Below are 16,435 nucleotides of genomic sequence, written 5' to 3' on the forward strand. Positions count from 1 at the left end.
ACTTGTACAATTCAGTTAAATCTGCTTAGTGGAATACATTAAGTATGTATGCCATTTTAATCAATACTAACTATATGATCTCCTGACATTTGAAAGATCATGAGAAAAAAATGTATTGTATAACTTTATTTTATCAGCATTCACTGAAGTTTGTTAGCTGTGCATCCATACTGACATTCATTTCCAGGAAAATTATGTTGATTTTGTTATGAAAGAAAGGTAATTTGAGGGTTACTTAAAACCAAATATACACTCATTTTATTATCTTTATTTCTGGTAAGATCAGAACTACTTTTTGTACCTGATATGATTAATTATCAGCGTTGTACTCGGGATGAAAAAGTCATCAACTCTGTCAAAATGCTTTCCAACTGGCTGAGTATGGATGGTATGATGTGAAACACTTCCACTTGCTTGTGTAATAACCTGCAAATAGTGAAAAGAATAAATAAATAAATAAGAATATAACCATTATAAAAAAGTATGACATATTCTACAAACAAATTAAATTGCAGTACATGTTTTCTTTGAGATTTATGAGTGTACAATGACCTGGTTGTGCATTTTGTTCATCTTAAGATAACTGGCTACATTAGAAGTAATTTAAAACCTGTAAAACTGCAGGTGCTGTCCACTGCAGCTGGTTAGGGATGTCATTTAATTGTGAAACCAACAATAAAAGCTGTTTCTCTTGTTTCCATTTGAATCTGTTTTTATAAATCAGTTCTCATTGTTTTTCTTTGTTTTTTTGTTGTTTTGCTTTTTCCAACAAATCAAATACATTATTTTTTATTTTAAATTGTTTATTAAATTCCCAGTGGGAAAATTCAGCTTTTATGTTTGAAATTTGCAAAAATTTAACATCAAGCAAAAAGTTTTTGATCTTAAAAAAAAAAAACCTTTAAAACATACTACTGAGACTCTCAGCCACACTCCTGGGTCCCTGCTGGCACTTAAGGTGCCAGCCACCCTCTGTCTTGATTTCAGTGCAGGGCCAAAGCTAGAAGATGATGGTCTACACTCTGAATTGCCAATCCATAAACATCTTTTTTAAGAATAAGGCACACAGCTAACAAACTGGTCACCCCTAAAAGCTTTGATGTAATTCACACATACAGTACAAGTGCTCAATTGTACATCTCTTTCAATAATGTCCAGTCTGAGAGTTATTTGTCTGATTCTTAATAAAGAATAAAGTATGCGGATAGCTAGAGAGGTCACTGCAATATGTAAGGGTTACCTTTGTTTGTTACGAACAAAGGCTTACTTTAATCTACCAGTGTGTTGATCGTTCATGTACTGTACAAATTCAACAGTTTAAAAAAAAATACTGTAGATAATCTTAATGCAGAGTTCACAAAAAAATGGATATTGCACATTGGAATCAACCAGTTTTATGTATTTTTAGTAAATGATTTTAAGTAAAACATATTTCATACAATAATAAAAAATACGACAACAGTACAAACTAAGATACAGTAGAGGAACATCTATCAGCTTGACACTTGGAAAGAGCTTTCAGGTTCGGGTTGGCCATGAGTTTGACCTAAATTCAAGCTATGTGAGCTTTGCTGAGCAGGTGGACTAAGTAGGTTATTTTGGCCAATGTGCCCACCAGTCCGCTCACACCTCCAGCCAGGGAGCTATCATTTAGTGGTGGACATGTGGTCGATAAGCATAGCTGCAGTGTGGGTGTCTGCAAGTGTCTTTCATTGCAACTGATATTGGATTTACATCAGGGAGAATTTTTTTATTTTTTTTAATAAAGGATTTTGTAATGGTGTGTGCGAGTGTATTTACTTTGCCCTTTTTTTGACAGAGTGACAAGGGTGTTATGTATCCCATACTTATTCATGTGGGAGTGCATATATGGAGAATTCCTTTATGCTGAAAGGCATTTCTTATTCTGCTAATTCTTCCCCACAGAAACCCATATTCACCAGGGCAGGGATGTAGAGATGAAGTCTTTGTCCATATCAAGGTGTCTTTGCAATGGTGAGAGAATGTGAGCTGATTTGGGGGGACATTAGTTTAATATACTGTAGTTAAGCAAAAGTTATTATTCAACACCTTCCCACCCAGTAGGCAGGTTGAACTTTACAATCATATGATCACTGTGAGAAGGCTGTCCCTCTTGCCCCCAATCATAACTGGGAGCCATGGCACGTTTGCATTAGGTGGTCAGTAAGAAATACCCATAGGCATATCTCAGTTCTCTGTGTTTTACTGATGATCAGCGGGTGCCGGAGGACATTGAGTGCCCGGTGAAAGAAAATATAGGAACCGATAGGTTCCAAACTCACACAAATCAATGACCAAAAAACAAACAAACCAAAATAAAGAGCTGCGCGTTGTAAAGTGTAACAAACACCTATAACATGAAGAAGAACCAAAGGAACCACACTCTTATATCATAAATTACATATCATGAATCACCATAGTGAACAAACAAATAAATCTTCATTTATAAAAATACATAAAAATTGTGAAGTCCATATATAGATCCCACACATGAAAAAACATCCCCGTGTGAGTACAGGAACAGTTCCTCTCCACCTGCATGGAAACAATGCACTTACCAAACTTAACTGACTCCTATTACATGCAGTCAAATGGTGCATATAGGAAAGTCCAAGATGTCATACATGAGGTCACAGGAATGAATCCATACCGCAGCCATCATTCATTCAATATATATAGATATCATAGTCAAAGCTCCAGTATTGTCATATAGAGAGGGAGAGGAAAGGATACTCTCAAGGTGCAGTAATTTGAATCATTTATTTAAAAAGAAGGTTGTATTGCACTTACATCAAAGAAGACAAGGATCAGCATTTGTTGTATAGGAATCACCAGGTATCGATCCACCTACGTTCCAGCTGACCAGAAATTGCGTATCTCAAACACTACCCAACGCTGTTTTATCAGCCCATTTCTAATGTCTTCCAGGGTTCTGAACCCCTGAAATAACACGATTGCTTGAGAAAGGTGAGCACATCCCTCCCACCACCAGGGTGCTCCCGCTCAAAAACGCATTGCAAACATGCCAGTGACGTCATCCCGACCCGCACTGTGGTCCAGAGAGCATTCCACCCCTCTCCCTTGGCTTTCCTCCTACACAACACCAGCGGCGTTGCTAGGTCTACAAAAGATCTGGGGTTAGAGCCCATATCAGTTTAGTAAAGAAAGTCATATGCTTGGGTGAGCATGCACATGTATATACAGTAATATACGTGTGTGTATATATCCCCAGAGAGACCCTCACTTACATCAGGGTACCCAGAGAGCCCCCAACCTAACATCAGGGTCACCAGAGAGCCCCCTCCTTATATCAGGGTCCCCAGGGAGCCCCCCCACTTACATCAGGGTCTTCAGAGAGCCCCCCACTTACATCAGGGTTCCCAGAGAGACCCCTTACATTAGGGTCCCAGAGAGCCTCCCCCTTGCATCAGGGTCTCCAGAGAGCCCCCCACTTACATCAGGGTCCCCAGAGAGCCTCCCTTCCCCTTGGGGACCTCTGCAGAGACTCAGGGCTATGGGCCCCAGATTCGGGGTTATAGGCCCAAAAGCCATCTTGCCGACCAGGACAGCCGCCAGAGCGGCAGGATAACTATTCCCACAGACCAGTGCCATGGATGCATCACCAGACTATACACACGAACGTGTGCCTGTCATTATATTAAAATGTGAGTTTTTACTATTGTGGTCTACTATATATGTTATAGTCTACACTCAGAGGTGCCTGCATTCTTTTCTTCTTTTACATATCCTGGAGATTACTTCTGCTTTCCTGCCTAAGGCTGACCCTGACACAGTGGACTTACTTTACCCTCCCCTCTCCTGTTTGCCACAGCATAGAGCTGTGGAACTACATAGACGTTTAATACAGCAGGATCCACCACAGATTTGCACCACACATATATGTCTGATACAGATAAGTGTTGGGGAAGGGGAGATTGAACATGGAGGGTTAAGGAAATTATGTTTCATATTGCACTGTGAATATAGAAGTAACATGAAACATGGTCCCAAAGGTGGATTATGCCTTTAAGATGTAACAAAGCAAAACAAAGATAAAAAACCTTCCCCTTCCCCCACTCCCAAGTTCCCCAAGATACCCAGATTGTACTACTTAAAGGACATTCAGTAAGAATTTGCATCTACTACCAGTGCCTACAAACCCTACACTAATCTCTCTCTCTATGCCCTATCTAAGCATGCTTTCCCTATTTCAGCTAAAGCACATTGTCATAGGTATACTATGACCTGACTTTTTTATAGTGAGGAGGGTGGCTAACCTTTTCTATGTTTAAAGTCCAGGCAGTGCATTATGTTACAAAGAATTTGGTCTGACAAATCCTTGCATTAGTTCATCAGATCTGTGAAATTTGAACATGCATGATTTGCTGTGAAGCCATAGTAGCACCAAACCTAAACTTCATATTTACCAGTGAAAAATGGCATATCCTAGTAACCCTCCCAGCTAAATGATTTGTGCTTATCTTATTTTTTTTTTTAGCATAACCATGATAAGGCCTGTTAATGTGTTATGACATGTACTCTTATGCAATGTGCTACATTGAATAAATATCTAAGAATAGCATAATGAAGGAATAGTACAATAGGTTTCTGCCTTGTTATAGTGCGCAAAAAATACTGTTTACACTTTGTTTAGCTTAATGGCTATAGTAAACACATGCTTTACATGATGATGCATTAGGAATGCCCAGTTAATGTCTCCCATGAGTACAATAGCCTTGCAGAATCTATTATATGACTCACAATATGCTGCTTCTTTATGTTACTTTTTATGAGGTTTTATTATTTCAACATGTGAAAAAGTACAAAGCTATTCTAAGCAAATTATTGATCTGCTCACTGTTTGCATAAAAACTGCCTTGACAAATACATTTGAGAAACTTGCAAACTAAGAACCTGATATACACTAACATTTGTTTAAGCTCTCGGTGGGCGCAGGAACGGCCCCTGCTGTGAAATATTATATCAAAAATTGTAATTATATGCCCCTGTTAAACAGGGGCTGAAAAATTGGGTCTAAAGCTGCATACACATGGGGCGGACTGTCTGGCCAACTTAGTCCGTCAGACAATCCGACGGACAGTCCGTCATACTTTCGAATGAACGGACTTGACCACACACACCACTTTTTGAGCGGACTAATACGGCGTACTAAGTCCGCCATACTATCCGCCCTACTTTTGAAATGAACGGACTCGCCCACACACGCGGAGGAAAGTCCGCTCATTTCGAGCGCTTCTCCAGGTAGGCGGGGCCCGCGAAGGAGACGTCGCTGGCCCCGCCGCCTGGTATGGACTTAAAGGGGAACCCCAACGCCGAAAAAAATCGGCGTGGGGGTCCCCCCCAAGTCCACAACAGACCCTTGTCCGAGCACGCTACCCGGCCGGCCAGGAAAAGGGGGCGAGCAAGCGCCCCCCCCCCTCCTGAGCCGTACCAGGCCGCGTGCCCTCTACATGGGGGATGCCTTGGGGAAGGGGGGGCCGCGCGGCCCCCCTACCCCAAAGCACCTTGTCCCCATGTTGATGAGGACAAGGGCCTCTTCCCGACAACCCTGGCCGTTGGTTGTCGGGGTCTGCGGGCGGGGGGCTTATCGGAATCCGGGAGCCCCCTTTAATAAGAAAGCTATAAGATAAAATACTTTATTGCACAGCTCCGGGGGTCTTCCGTCTTTGGGGTCTTCTCGCCGGACTCCTCAGCTATCTTCTTGTAGCTCTTTTGCTAGCGGAGGAGTCCGGCTTTCTTCCTCGCCGCCGGCCTCTTCTCCCGACTTCGGGGGTCTTGTCCCCCTCTTTGGTTCTTCTGCCGGGCCACCGCCTGTAAAAGAGCTATAAGAAGGCGCGGTGGCCCGGCAGAAGAACCGAAGAGGGGGACAAGACCCCCGAAGTCGGGAGAAGAGGCCGGCGGCGAGAAAGAAAGCCGGACTCCTCCGCTAGCAAAAGAGCTACAAGAAGATAGCGGAGGAGTCCGGCGAGAAGACCCCCGAAGACGGAAGACCCCCGGTCTTCTGTCGCCGTCGTCGCCGCCGTCGCCGCCGCCTTACGTTCTTCTTCTTCTTCTTCTTCTTCTCCAGGAGATGTTGCCTCGACGATCTCTCCGGCCGGAATGCCAGGGACGCACTGCGCGGCCACTTATATAGGGACAAGGGGCGGTGTCACATGGCTTTATGTCACATGGGTTGGTCACATGGGTTGATGTCACATGGGGACTATGACATCGTAAGGGAGCGGGGTCACTATGTGACACCAACCCATGTGACATAAAGCCATGTGACACCGCCCCTTGTCCCTATATAAGTGGCCGCGCAGTGCCAAGGCACCCCCCCATGTTGAGGGCGCGGTACGGCTCAGGAGGGGGGGGGGGGCGCTCGCTCGCCCCCCTTTCCTGGCCGGCCGGGTAGCGTGCTCGGACAAGGGTCTGTTGTGGACTTGGGGGGGACCCCCACGCCGATTTTTTTCGGCGTTGGGGTTCCCCTTTACGCGGGCCCCGCCTACCTGGAGACCCGCTCAAAATGAGCGGACTTTTCTCCGGGCGGGAAAAGTCCGCTCATTTCAAAAGTACGGCGGACTGGCACACACACGGGCAGATTGTCCGCTGAAATGCGAGTCCGACGGACAGTATTACGGAAATTCCGAAATACTTAGTCCGCCAGACTGCACGCTGAAAAAGTCCGCTGAAGCCCACATACGAGCGGACTGTCCGCTGAAATGTGTTTCGGCGGACTAAGTAGGCCAGACAGTCCGCCCGTGTGTACGCGGCTTTAGGCACTGGTGCCACGACACTGCAACCTCTCCCAGATACTCTAGTTGGAGTGCAGGAATGAGCCCTGCTGCAAAGTATTTCATCAAACATTTTAATTACATGCCCCTGTTAAACAGGGGCTGAAAAATTGGGCCTTAGGCACTGGTGCTGGTGCCATGACACTGCAACCTCTTCCAGATTCTCTAGTTGGAGTGCAGGGATTAGCCCTGCTTCAAAGCATTGCCTCAAACATTGTAATTACATGCCCCTGTAATACCACAACAACCCTCTCCATCTAATGCTGACAGCTATGTACTGGTAACTTTAGCGTTTATGGAATAAGATTACAGGACTTCTTTTGCTACCTTTGTGTGCAGCCATTCCTTTTTCCTTGTATCTTGTATGGCGGGCGAGCCATGGATTGCACCCTTGGGAGGAGCCCTCCATTCCACTCACCTGGATCCACTAAACTGAGCGGACATGTGGAAGAAGGTGTTCTGGTCAGACGAGACCATATTTTTACTTTTTGACCTAAAAGCAAAACGCTATGTGTGGTGAAAAACTAACACTGCATATCACCCTAAACACACCATTCATCAGAAGGGACTGCGAAGCTGGTAAGAGTTGATGGGAATATGGATGGAGCCAAATACAGCTAATTTTAGCAAAAAACATGTTAGAGTCTGTAAAAGACATGAGACAGGGGTGAAGGTTCACCTTCAAATAGGACAATGACCCTAAACATACAGTCAGAGCTACACTGGAATGGCTTAGATCAAAGCATATTCACGTGTTTAGAATTGCCCAGACAAAGTCCAGACCTAAATCCAATTAGAATCTGTGGCAAGACATGAAAACTGCTGTTCACAGACACTCTCTGTCCAATCTGACAGAGCTTGAGCCATTTTGCAAAGAAGAATGGGCAAACATTTCACTTTAGATGTGCAAAGCTGGTAGAGACATCCCCAAAAAGACTTGCATCTGTAATTGCAGTGAAAGGTGGTTCTACAAAGTATTGACTCAGGGAGGCTGAATACAAATGCACGCCACACTTTTTACATATTTATTTGTAAAAAAAAATTGAAAACCATTTATCATTTTCCTTCTACTACGTCACAATTATATGACACTTTGTGTCAGTCTATTACACAGAAGCTCACCTCGTGTTCGTCAATCTGTGCATTCAATCGCAGGTACAGGTGCGGTTCCCGCTCACGGTCGCAGATAAGTAGTATCCAAACCTTTTTCATATCATGTGCAGACTTGGGGCTTATTATGTTTACTATACTGCACCCCTTTTGCAAAAAACCTGCCTGTGAGTTGTTGACGCTCATGTCCCGACATCATTCGGCAAAGGCGTAGTACATTTGTAAGTTCCTTCTACCAAACATATGATTCATTCATAGCTCCAAGCCTCCGAGCCGCTGTCGGTCGTTCTCCGATATTACTCGCCATAAGCTTCACTGGTTCCAAAATTCACTGTCCATGGGGTTGCCATCTCATCCATTTTTGAGATAAGCATGTGTTGTTTGTATGGGTTTCTGTGGCTGATTGAGGTGTAATTAAACCCACCTGGCGCCTTTTCTGCACTTGACTAGCCTGGGGGATGGGTGGTTGATAGTGTTCGGTTTCACAGTAAGGGATGGCATACACTCTACAACCAATTTGTATCATATACCCCTTGCTACCGATTTTTATTGGATTTATTTCATACATTTTTCAAACTGATTAATATCAGATGCATTGCAGAGGCTGACTCTGCCAACTCACTGCGTGTCCGTCTAGTTGTGCTTTCCAGATTGGTCGTATATTTTCATTGATTGTCCCACACTCGGACCTCTACACACTCGCTGTTGCAGGTAGGATTTTGTTGTTATCACTCCTACTAAACTCGAATCATACATTATCATGTTCGTTTCACAAAAGTCGCACTTACGGCTCCGTAAGTCTTTCTATGTCATCTTTCATGTATTTCATACTTTCTACCCAATGCGGGTTACTCGAGCCAGTTGCATCCCTACACATCTTACGAAACATTCACTTCACCTAACTGACCCCCTACACCTCTTACTGGATAGCAAACACTCACCAACCAGCTGATTTGAATCTAGTCGCAACCTCGCTTCTATGGTTCGGATACACTGCAATCACAAGCCCCTTCAACCACATCACCATTCAGTCAATCTGAATCCAGCCATATTATTGGCGATACGATTCAGATCTGACATATGAGCCCCTCAGTCACCTCGCAACTACGGCCGATTCGAATCTAGTTGCAGCATCGGCGCAATGATTCGAGTCCTCTGCAAAATGCAAAACTATACAAACCGAGCCGAAACCTGTTACATCGCCAACTCAAACGAGTTAAATCTTTAACAGACTATTCTACCGGTGCTCACACCCAGCCCGGTTCGAACTAGTCACATCGACAGTTCGAATACAGCAGTACTTTCATTTCACTTTCTCAAGTCTATCCATGCATGATCATAAACAATCCTCTTCACCAATTTGCTCAATTTGCGTACGGTCATTTCTACATAATCACATTTCCGCTATAACCTTTTCCTTTGCCTTTCAACAAGGCTGTGTATAATATATATATATATATATATACATATATATATATATATATATATATATATATATATATATATATATATATAAATAAACAACCAAGCTCATAGCAGAACTGCGTCACAGATGTAATTCCTACTCTGCCGCAGCTAGGAAACCAAGCTTTTAGGCTGCTGTTTCCACCGCCAGTGGCCGCCCTACCAGGCACCACTTCAGTCTATCCTTTTTGCGACTACTCAGCTGCACTCCTGGGTTACCACACTGTCAACAGCAGTCACAGAAGTCAAAGCAGTGTGAAAGCCCTGTAGGTACACCCAGCCGTGCCCCTGCCAGTTCCAGTCACTACCGTCTTTCCCGTACCTTCACTTACAGGTATGCTCAACATCTGCACCATTGTCTTCCCTGCGCACCTTGTCCCAGCAGGGCATCAAGAAGGACATATTGGAGGACAATGACGTTAACTTAGCATCCCTCCGCATAGCAGTACACAACTTGGCTCAGAACAAGTCATATTCGTGGGGAGACGTCTCCATCATCCTGAAGGCCAGAGACCCTTGACTTAATTGCAAACTCACTGTCACACAGTTTGTGCTAGCCTTGGGGACAGTCAGAGACATGCTATGCAGGGCAACCCCAACAGGAGGGAAGAATTGGACCATATCTGCATGCAGTATTGGATCTAGGTCACAAGTATGCAGAGTGCTAATTCTATGACTATCGCCGGTCATTTTCAGCTAAGGCAGCAGCCAGACTCAGGGTGATCCTTTATCTCCCGCCTCTTAGTGTTTCTTTTCCAGGTACAAGACCCGTACTAAATCCTTAAATTAGATGTGCCAGCAATAGTGTATCTGCCCATGTGAGATGAATTTCTCATGAACTAGAATGGCATGCCAATGTTCATTCTGTCAGCATCTCCCTCTTCACCTCAGGTAGTCAAGGACAGCAGGCCAGTGCATACTTCAGGTCTATTTTATGTTGTTAGTCTTGTGACGTGTTTATGTGTTCTTTCATATCTCTTAGAGCAGAGGGCCCGGACCATAAATATATATATATATATATATATATATATATATATATATATATACACACTATATTTATATATATATATATATATATATATATATATATATATATATATATATATATACACTTTATTCCTCATATTATTATCATCATATTGGTATAATTTTAGTAAAACAATTGTAAAAAACATCCAAATGTTTTTGGTAGTAAGGTCATTTGGCATAGTGTGTGCAAATAGTACACACCATGTAGGAAATTTGCTTTCCTAGTTTGTTCTTACATTTTTGCTTAATAATAATAAGTCACTGGAAAACACAGGGGTGTGCAGTAGCCCATAAAAACAATCTGATTTCATTCCTTAGGTTACACAGTCAGAACAATGAAATAGGATCTTAGATTGGATATTGCTGATATGTACATTGACCATGACCTTGGTAAAGTCTTTTTGTGTAGTGCACTGTCATTACCCATACATTTTGATATATGTTTAATAGTACAGGCTTTCCAGCATGGATTTCAGGATAGTCTTACAAAAGCATGATAAAATATGGCAAGGAAATGTTTCTAATATGCAGTAGAGTTCACAAAGTATAAACAAAATGTTAATGTCTACCTTTGCTATATCTGATTGAACATTTGGTCTATAAAACCATAATAGCCCCCATAGCTCATCATTCAAAGTAAAATGACATACCACCTGCAAAGATCAGTAGTGAGTTGGCAGTAGATGAGAAATAACAAGTAAGGGCCTGAAGCAACCCTTTGACCCTTTTGTATTACTACATCATGGCTGTTCCATCTGCTAGGTTGTCATACATTATGTTATAAGTCATGTCAAACAAAGACCTAAAAGCTACAATAGCAGGTCTGAATATGTTTTCATGTTAATCTTTGCCTTGTCCCTTTTCAGCCACTGGAGGTGCAAAATGAGAGCTAATGATGTTGCTTTAGGCGTCAGGCACACTAAGCCTAAAAAATGCCACTGTTAAAGATGTTTTTTTCTTTTCCTTTTTTTTTCAGCCTGCAAAAGCAGCTCTATATTAGCCTATGTGTCCGTGCACACATACATGTTTACAGGTATAATAGAAGAAAAGGCAGAAAAAAAATCCCAATTAAGAACAGAAAAAAAGCTGAACCCGGACTAAATGAGTATAATTGCGTCTAAACATGCCCAACCATTAGATGCATCAAGTGCTTGAGCATTAATGCATTACAATGGCCAGAATAAATTATTATTCTAGCCAATGGATCCATTAACACTCAAATATAAGCTAAACAAGTCTAAACATTTGTACAATACACAGGTTTAGGCGTGCTTTTTTAACCACTTCAGCTCCGGAAGGTTTTACCCCTTTCCTGACCAGGACATTTTTTGCAATACTGCACTGCATTGCTTTAACTGACAAATGCACGGTTGTGCAACATTGTACCGAAATAAAATTGATGTCCTTTTTTCCCACAAATAGAGCTTTATTTTGGTGGTATTTGGTCACCTCTGAGGTTTTTATTTTTTTGTGCTATAAACAAAAAAAGACAATTTAGAAAAAAAAAACTGTATTTTTTTACTTTCTGTTATAAAACATACATAGCCAATAAAAAAAAATTAAAAATCTAATTTCTTCATCAATTTAGGCCAATATGTATTCTGCTACGTTTTTGGTAAAAAAAAATCCCAGTAAGCATGTATTGATTGGTTTGTGCAAAAGTTATAGCGTCTACAAACTATTGGATAGATTTATAGACTTTTTATTTTATTTTTTTCACTAGTATTGGCTGCGATTTTTTAGTGGGACTGCAACATTACGGTTGACAAATATGACATTAATTGACACTTTTTGGGGACCAGTGACACCAATACAGTGATCAGCACTAAAAAAAAATCATTGTCAATGTACTGAGGACACTGGCAGGGAAGGGGTTAACGGGGGTGATGAAAAGGTTAAATGTGTTCACTGGGAGTGATTTCTTTTGTAGGGGATGGTTGCACTGTAGGATGACAGAGATCAGTGTTCCTGCTTAGCAGAAACACAAGATCTCAATCTTCTTTACTTTGTTGGGACTATATTTATTCAACATTTTCTGTTTCTATATATGACTATTTTATAGGACATATATTACTGCATCAATTTTGAGAATAAATATCAGTTAATGATTATTATTTATCACAGTGCCCCCTACATCCAATTTCTTCACATAATAGGAGCGCATCACTCTTTGAGGGGATCAGCAGACAATTAGTTCTATTATCAATTTTTTTTTGTGTTGCGCAGAGTTTTTTTTTTGCTTTTTTTTTTTATTTTTTATTATTCAGCATATGATTGTATAATCAAAATAAGTGCAGTATTACTTTATTTACAAAATTAGGCTAATGTTCACTTTGCCTATGAGACATTCTCAAAACCTAAGTGTCTCGGATGTGTAGGGATTGTTGGAAGTTAACCATACATACTGTATGGTGTGCACTGTGCATTCATAAAGAAAAACATGCTGAAAAGTCTGTCTAGAAATTGCAATTTTCTAATGGAAAATTATATTTATTGGCATGTTTTAAAAGTGATTTATTGATTTGCCAAAAGCAACTGTAATTTTGAATGGCTGACATTTGTAAACATAACTGCCAGATCATCAAATAGAATTAATAAGTAGATGCTTGTAGGACAAAATATTCCAATTATACATGAGAATAACTTATTTATTTATTTATTTTTTAGGAACCCCATTAAACCTACTGAAAAAAGGTATGATTTCTAGCAGTACTATTATTCTCTACAGCTATTCAAAGTGTTTGATCTAGCCATGCTTTGAAAACTATCTTCAGGCTTATCCAATATTCTTGAACGACTTTGAAGTATAACTTTATAAAAGAAACATAAAGAACAATAACTTGTTTTTATCATTTTGCAAATGTTTAGAAGGAAAGAAAGATGTGGGAGACATGGACTTGCAAAAAAAACTTAAGATTAATTGTAGCTTTGGGTAAATTCTAAAGTTAGCTCACACTTTTAGACTAATTTCAGACATTATCCATAACATGACCACAAGGGGCCTCTTTTATATTTGGCAATGGTAAAGATTTTCATTCACATACCCTCTGGACAGAGGATTATTTATCACCAGAACACACGTGAATAAATGTTTTCCAATGTCCCAAATTGTATTACCTATAATGCCAATATTTATTTTGTAACCTATTTATTATTTACTATTACGTTTGTCATGGCTTCTTTTCTTAGACAATAGGTGCAAGAACTCCCCTTTTTTCAGAGTCACCCCTTTTCCACGCCCCTACCCTCCTCCAGGTACTGTCCCTTTTAGACAATACAGAACCAAGTATCATCTTGTGGTGCTAAGTAATTTGTATGGAATTTGATAATGATATCAAGAAAAGCAGTAAAATGTATCCCCTTCGGCCAGCAACAATAGATCCAACAATGTACCACCCACAACAAAATCCCCCCCCCAGCAACAATAGACTCCCAGCAGCACTGACATATCTCCGTACAGCCAGCATTAATAGAGTCTCTGGAAACCTTCAACAATAGACCCCTTCCCCAACAGTAGACCTCCTTCAGCAACAACTGACCCCCCAGCAACATAAGACCCACCCCTAGCAACAATAGGTCCCCCACGAGCAACATAAGACCTCATCAGCAACAATAGACCCCCCTGTAAAAATAGATCCCCTCCAGCTAATATAGATCCCCCAGCAGTGGGCATCAATACCCTGCAGCACACACCAGCACCCCTTGCCATTACATACAGTCAGTCCAGGAGGTGCCGGAACTACACTCAAGTTTGAATTCACTATAAGACATAAAACTGTCCTATAACTCATCATAATTATTACCATGCACAGTGTTTACTTCAATCTTCACCCCCTACTTATTTTGTTCAAAAGTCTGTACCACAAAACCTGCATTAAACAGAGAAAGGAGGTAGGGAGCCTGGTTCCCATATCAGACTACCCAAAAACAAAATTGAGCTAATGGACTATTACGGTACATATAAGGAATATGGATAACAAGGTAGTATAGCACAGGTACAATGCAAACAACGTTTATTTAAACAATAAAATCAATTTACAGCAGTTAAGTTTGTACAAGTGGTGACATATTTCGACTAGTTTCGCTCCAAATGAGCTTCTTCAAGAAAAACATACGTCTGTGAGAAAACACAATTACAGTACACCAAATAAGAGTTCATTAACTTTTATATCAGGTAAAAGGTAAAAGATATCAGGTGTAAGTGATAAAGTAGATGAAATCCCATGCATCCCTTGTTCCTCCTTTTTTCCTGGTATTGTTCCCCCTCGCTCCCCTCTCCTCCTCTTCCTGATTTGTTTCCCTCTTGTCCTTTTCCTCCTGTCTTTGTACCACCATCTTGCCCACATCTCCGGTTGTTTCCCCTTTGTCCTCCCCTCTCCCCTTCTTTCCCCTCCCTCCGTTTTCCCTTTCTATCACTCCCCTCCCTCTTTTCACTTTTTCCCCTGGCTTTCCTGGGTATATTTCTGATATCTCCATATCACTGAGTGGTTGCACCCCACTCACACATATCACTCCACTTGGGTATATATATGTCCAGGACAATTCCGTGGACATATGGACTGTTTGACCCCACTACCTGCTCCATTTGACTATGTCAGGATCAGGTTGTTATAATATATAATCATCATACTCTCTTACCTAGATGCTGCTCTGTCTGTCCTCAATACCTCCCCCAGTCACCGGGGAAGACCTTCTTGGGGTCCTTTAAGCATTGTGTTGGTACACCGCTGGGGGTAAGAGCCACATTTTGTGTATATTTTTTTCTCTTTCCCATTATACTTTGTTATATGTTTTTAAAAGTTAACAAACTCTTATTTGGTGTACTGTTTATTGTGTTTTCTCACAGACGTATGTTTTTCTTGAAGAAGCTCATTTGGAGCGAAAGTAGTCGAAATACGTCACCACTTGTACAAACTTAACTGCTGTAAATTGATTTTATTGTTTAAATAAACTTTGTTTGCATTTTACCTGTGCTATACTACCTTGTTATCCATATTCCTTATATGTACCGTAATAGTCCGTTAGCTCAATTTTGTTTTTGGGTAGTCTGATATGGGAACCAGGCTCCCTACCTTCTTTCTCTGTTCAATTTTGGATGATGGTACATTCTTACTATTTTTCTAACCTACTGTTGCAACGAGGCCATTATCTTTATTTATTCATTTTCTACACCTGCATTAAAGATGATTTGCTACTGTAAAGGCTTGTATATACAGTTGTTGTTTCTATCTGAACTCCTAATTTACACAATAAATAAATGTAAATCAACATAACTGAACCAAGCACAGTTTAAAAAAACTCAAAACAGCAAGAATCACCTCAAACATATTTGCAAGAAACTCAGTAGTCAAACAACAAAGCACAGTGTATTTGACTTACTCCTCACACATGTATACATGAACTCTAAAAATGCAACATTCAATGTTTGAAAAATTCACACATTTTCCTGTTTATTTTAGCTGTATTGTGTACATGGGCACACAAGATCAATAGGATGAGAAAATATTGATCAATCAGATTCTTTATCCTACTGTGCAGGAAAGATAAATATATTCCAGGTACATCAAAACAATAGGTGCTCCAAATTTTACAGTTCATATTCCTGTCTCTTGCCAGCATGCTGGTTGCCCGTGTTTAAGCAGTGTGTGAATGTGTTTAGCTGATTTAAACAAAATGTTTACTTGGGCTTTAATGCATTTTCAATTCATAGAGACGGAAGTCTCACTCATGTGAATTAAAGAGAATGAACCTCAGTGAAATCAACATACATTTACAGTACATATGCAGAAACATTCACATACAGTACATACCTGTAATGTAGAAGATGTTTTTTCCATGTTGCCCCAACTTAATACCCAGACTTGGTCATGTGACTTATCATAATGTAGCTTCACTGGAATGGGATCTGTGTTCACTGCCTAGAAACAGAGTAAAATTATTTTTTTCTTTCTTTTTTTATAAAAAAGAGATTCAAAGTAAATATATAATTTAAGTTATTAGTTATAAATCAATACAAT

At 40.8% G+C, this 16,435-nt stretch overlaps 1 protein-coding gene across 4 annotated transcripts in view; it reads right to left on the reverse strand.

Moving 5' to 3' along the window:
- FSTL5 (follistatin like 5) overlaps positions 1–16,435 on the reverse strand; it is an 808,279-nt gene that overhangs the window by 20,714 nt on the left and 771,130 nt on the right. For all 4 annotated transcript variants that reach the window (XM_077477144.1, XM_077477141.1, XM_077477142.1 and 1 more), the window contains 2 exons: positions 16,229–16,336; positions 302–426 (listed from right to left, as the gene is read on the reverse strand). In XM_077477144.1, the coding sequence (XP_077333270.1) occupies positions 302–426; positions 16,229–16,336 (233 nt within the window). The remainder of the gene's footprint in view (positions 1–301; positions 427–16,228; positions 16,337–16,435) is intronic.

This window comes from Lithobates pipiens, unplaced genomic scaffold (genome assembly GCF_037356315.1).
Source record: "Lithobates pipiens isolate NorthernLeopardFrog02 unplaced genomic scaffold, aLitPip1_a1.2 Scaffold_13, whole genome shotgun sequence".
Taxonomy (NCBI): domain Eukaryota; kingdom Metazoa; phylum Chordata; class Amphibia; order Anura; family Ranidae; genus Lithobates; species Lithobates pipiens.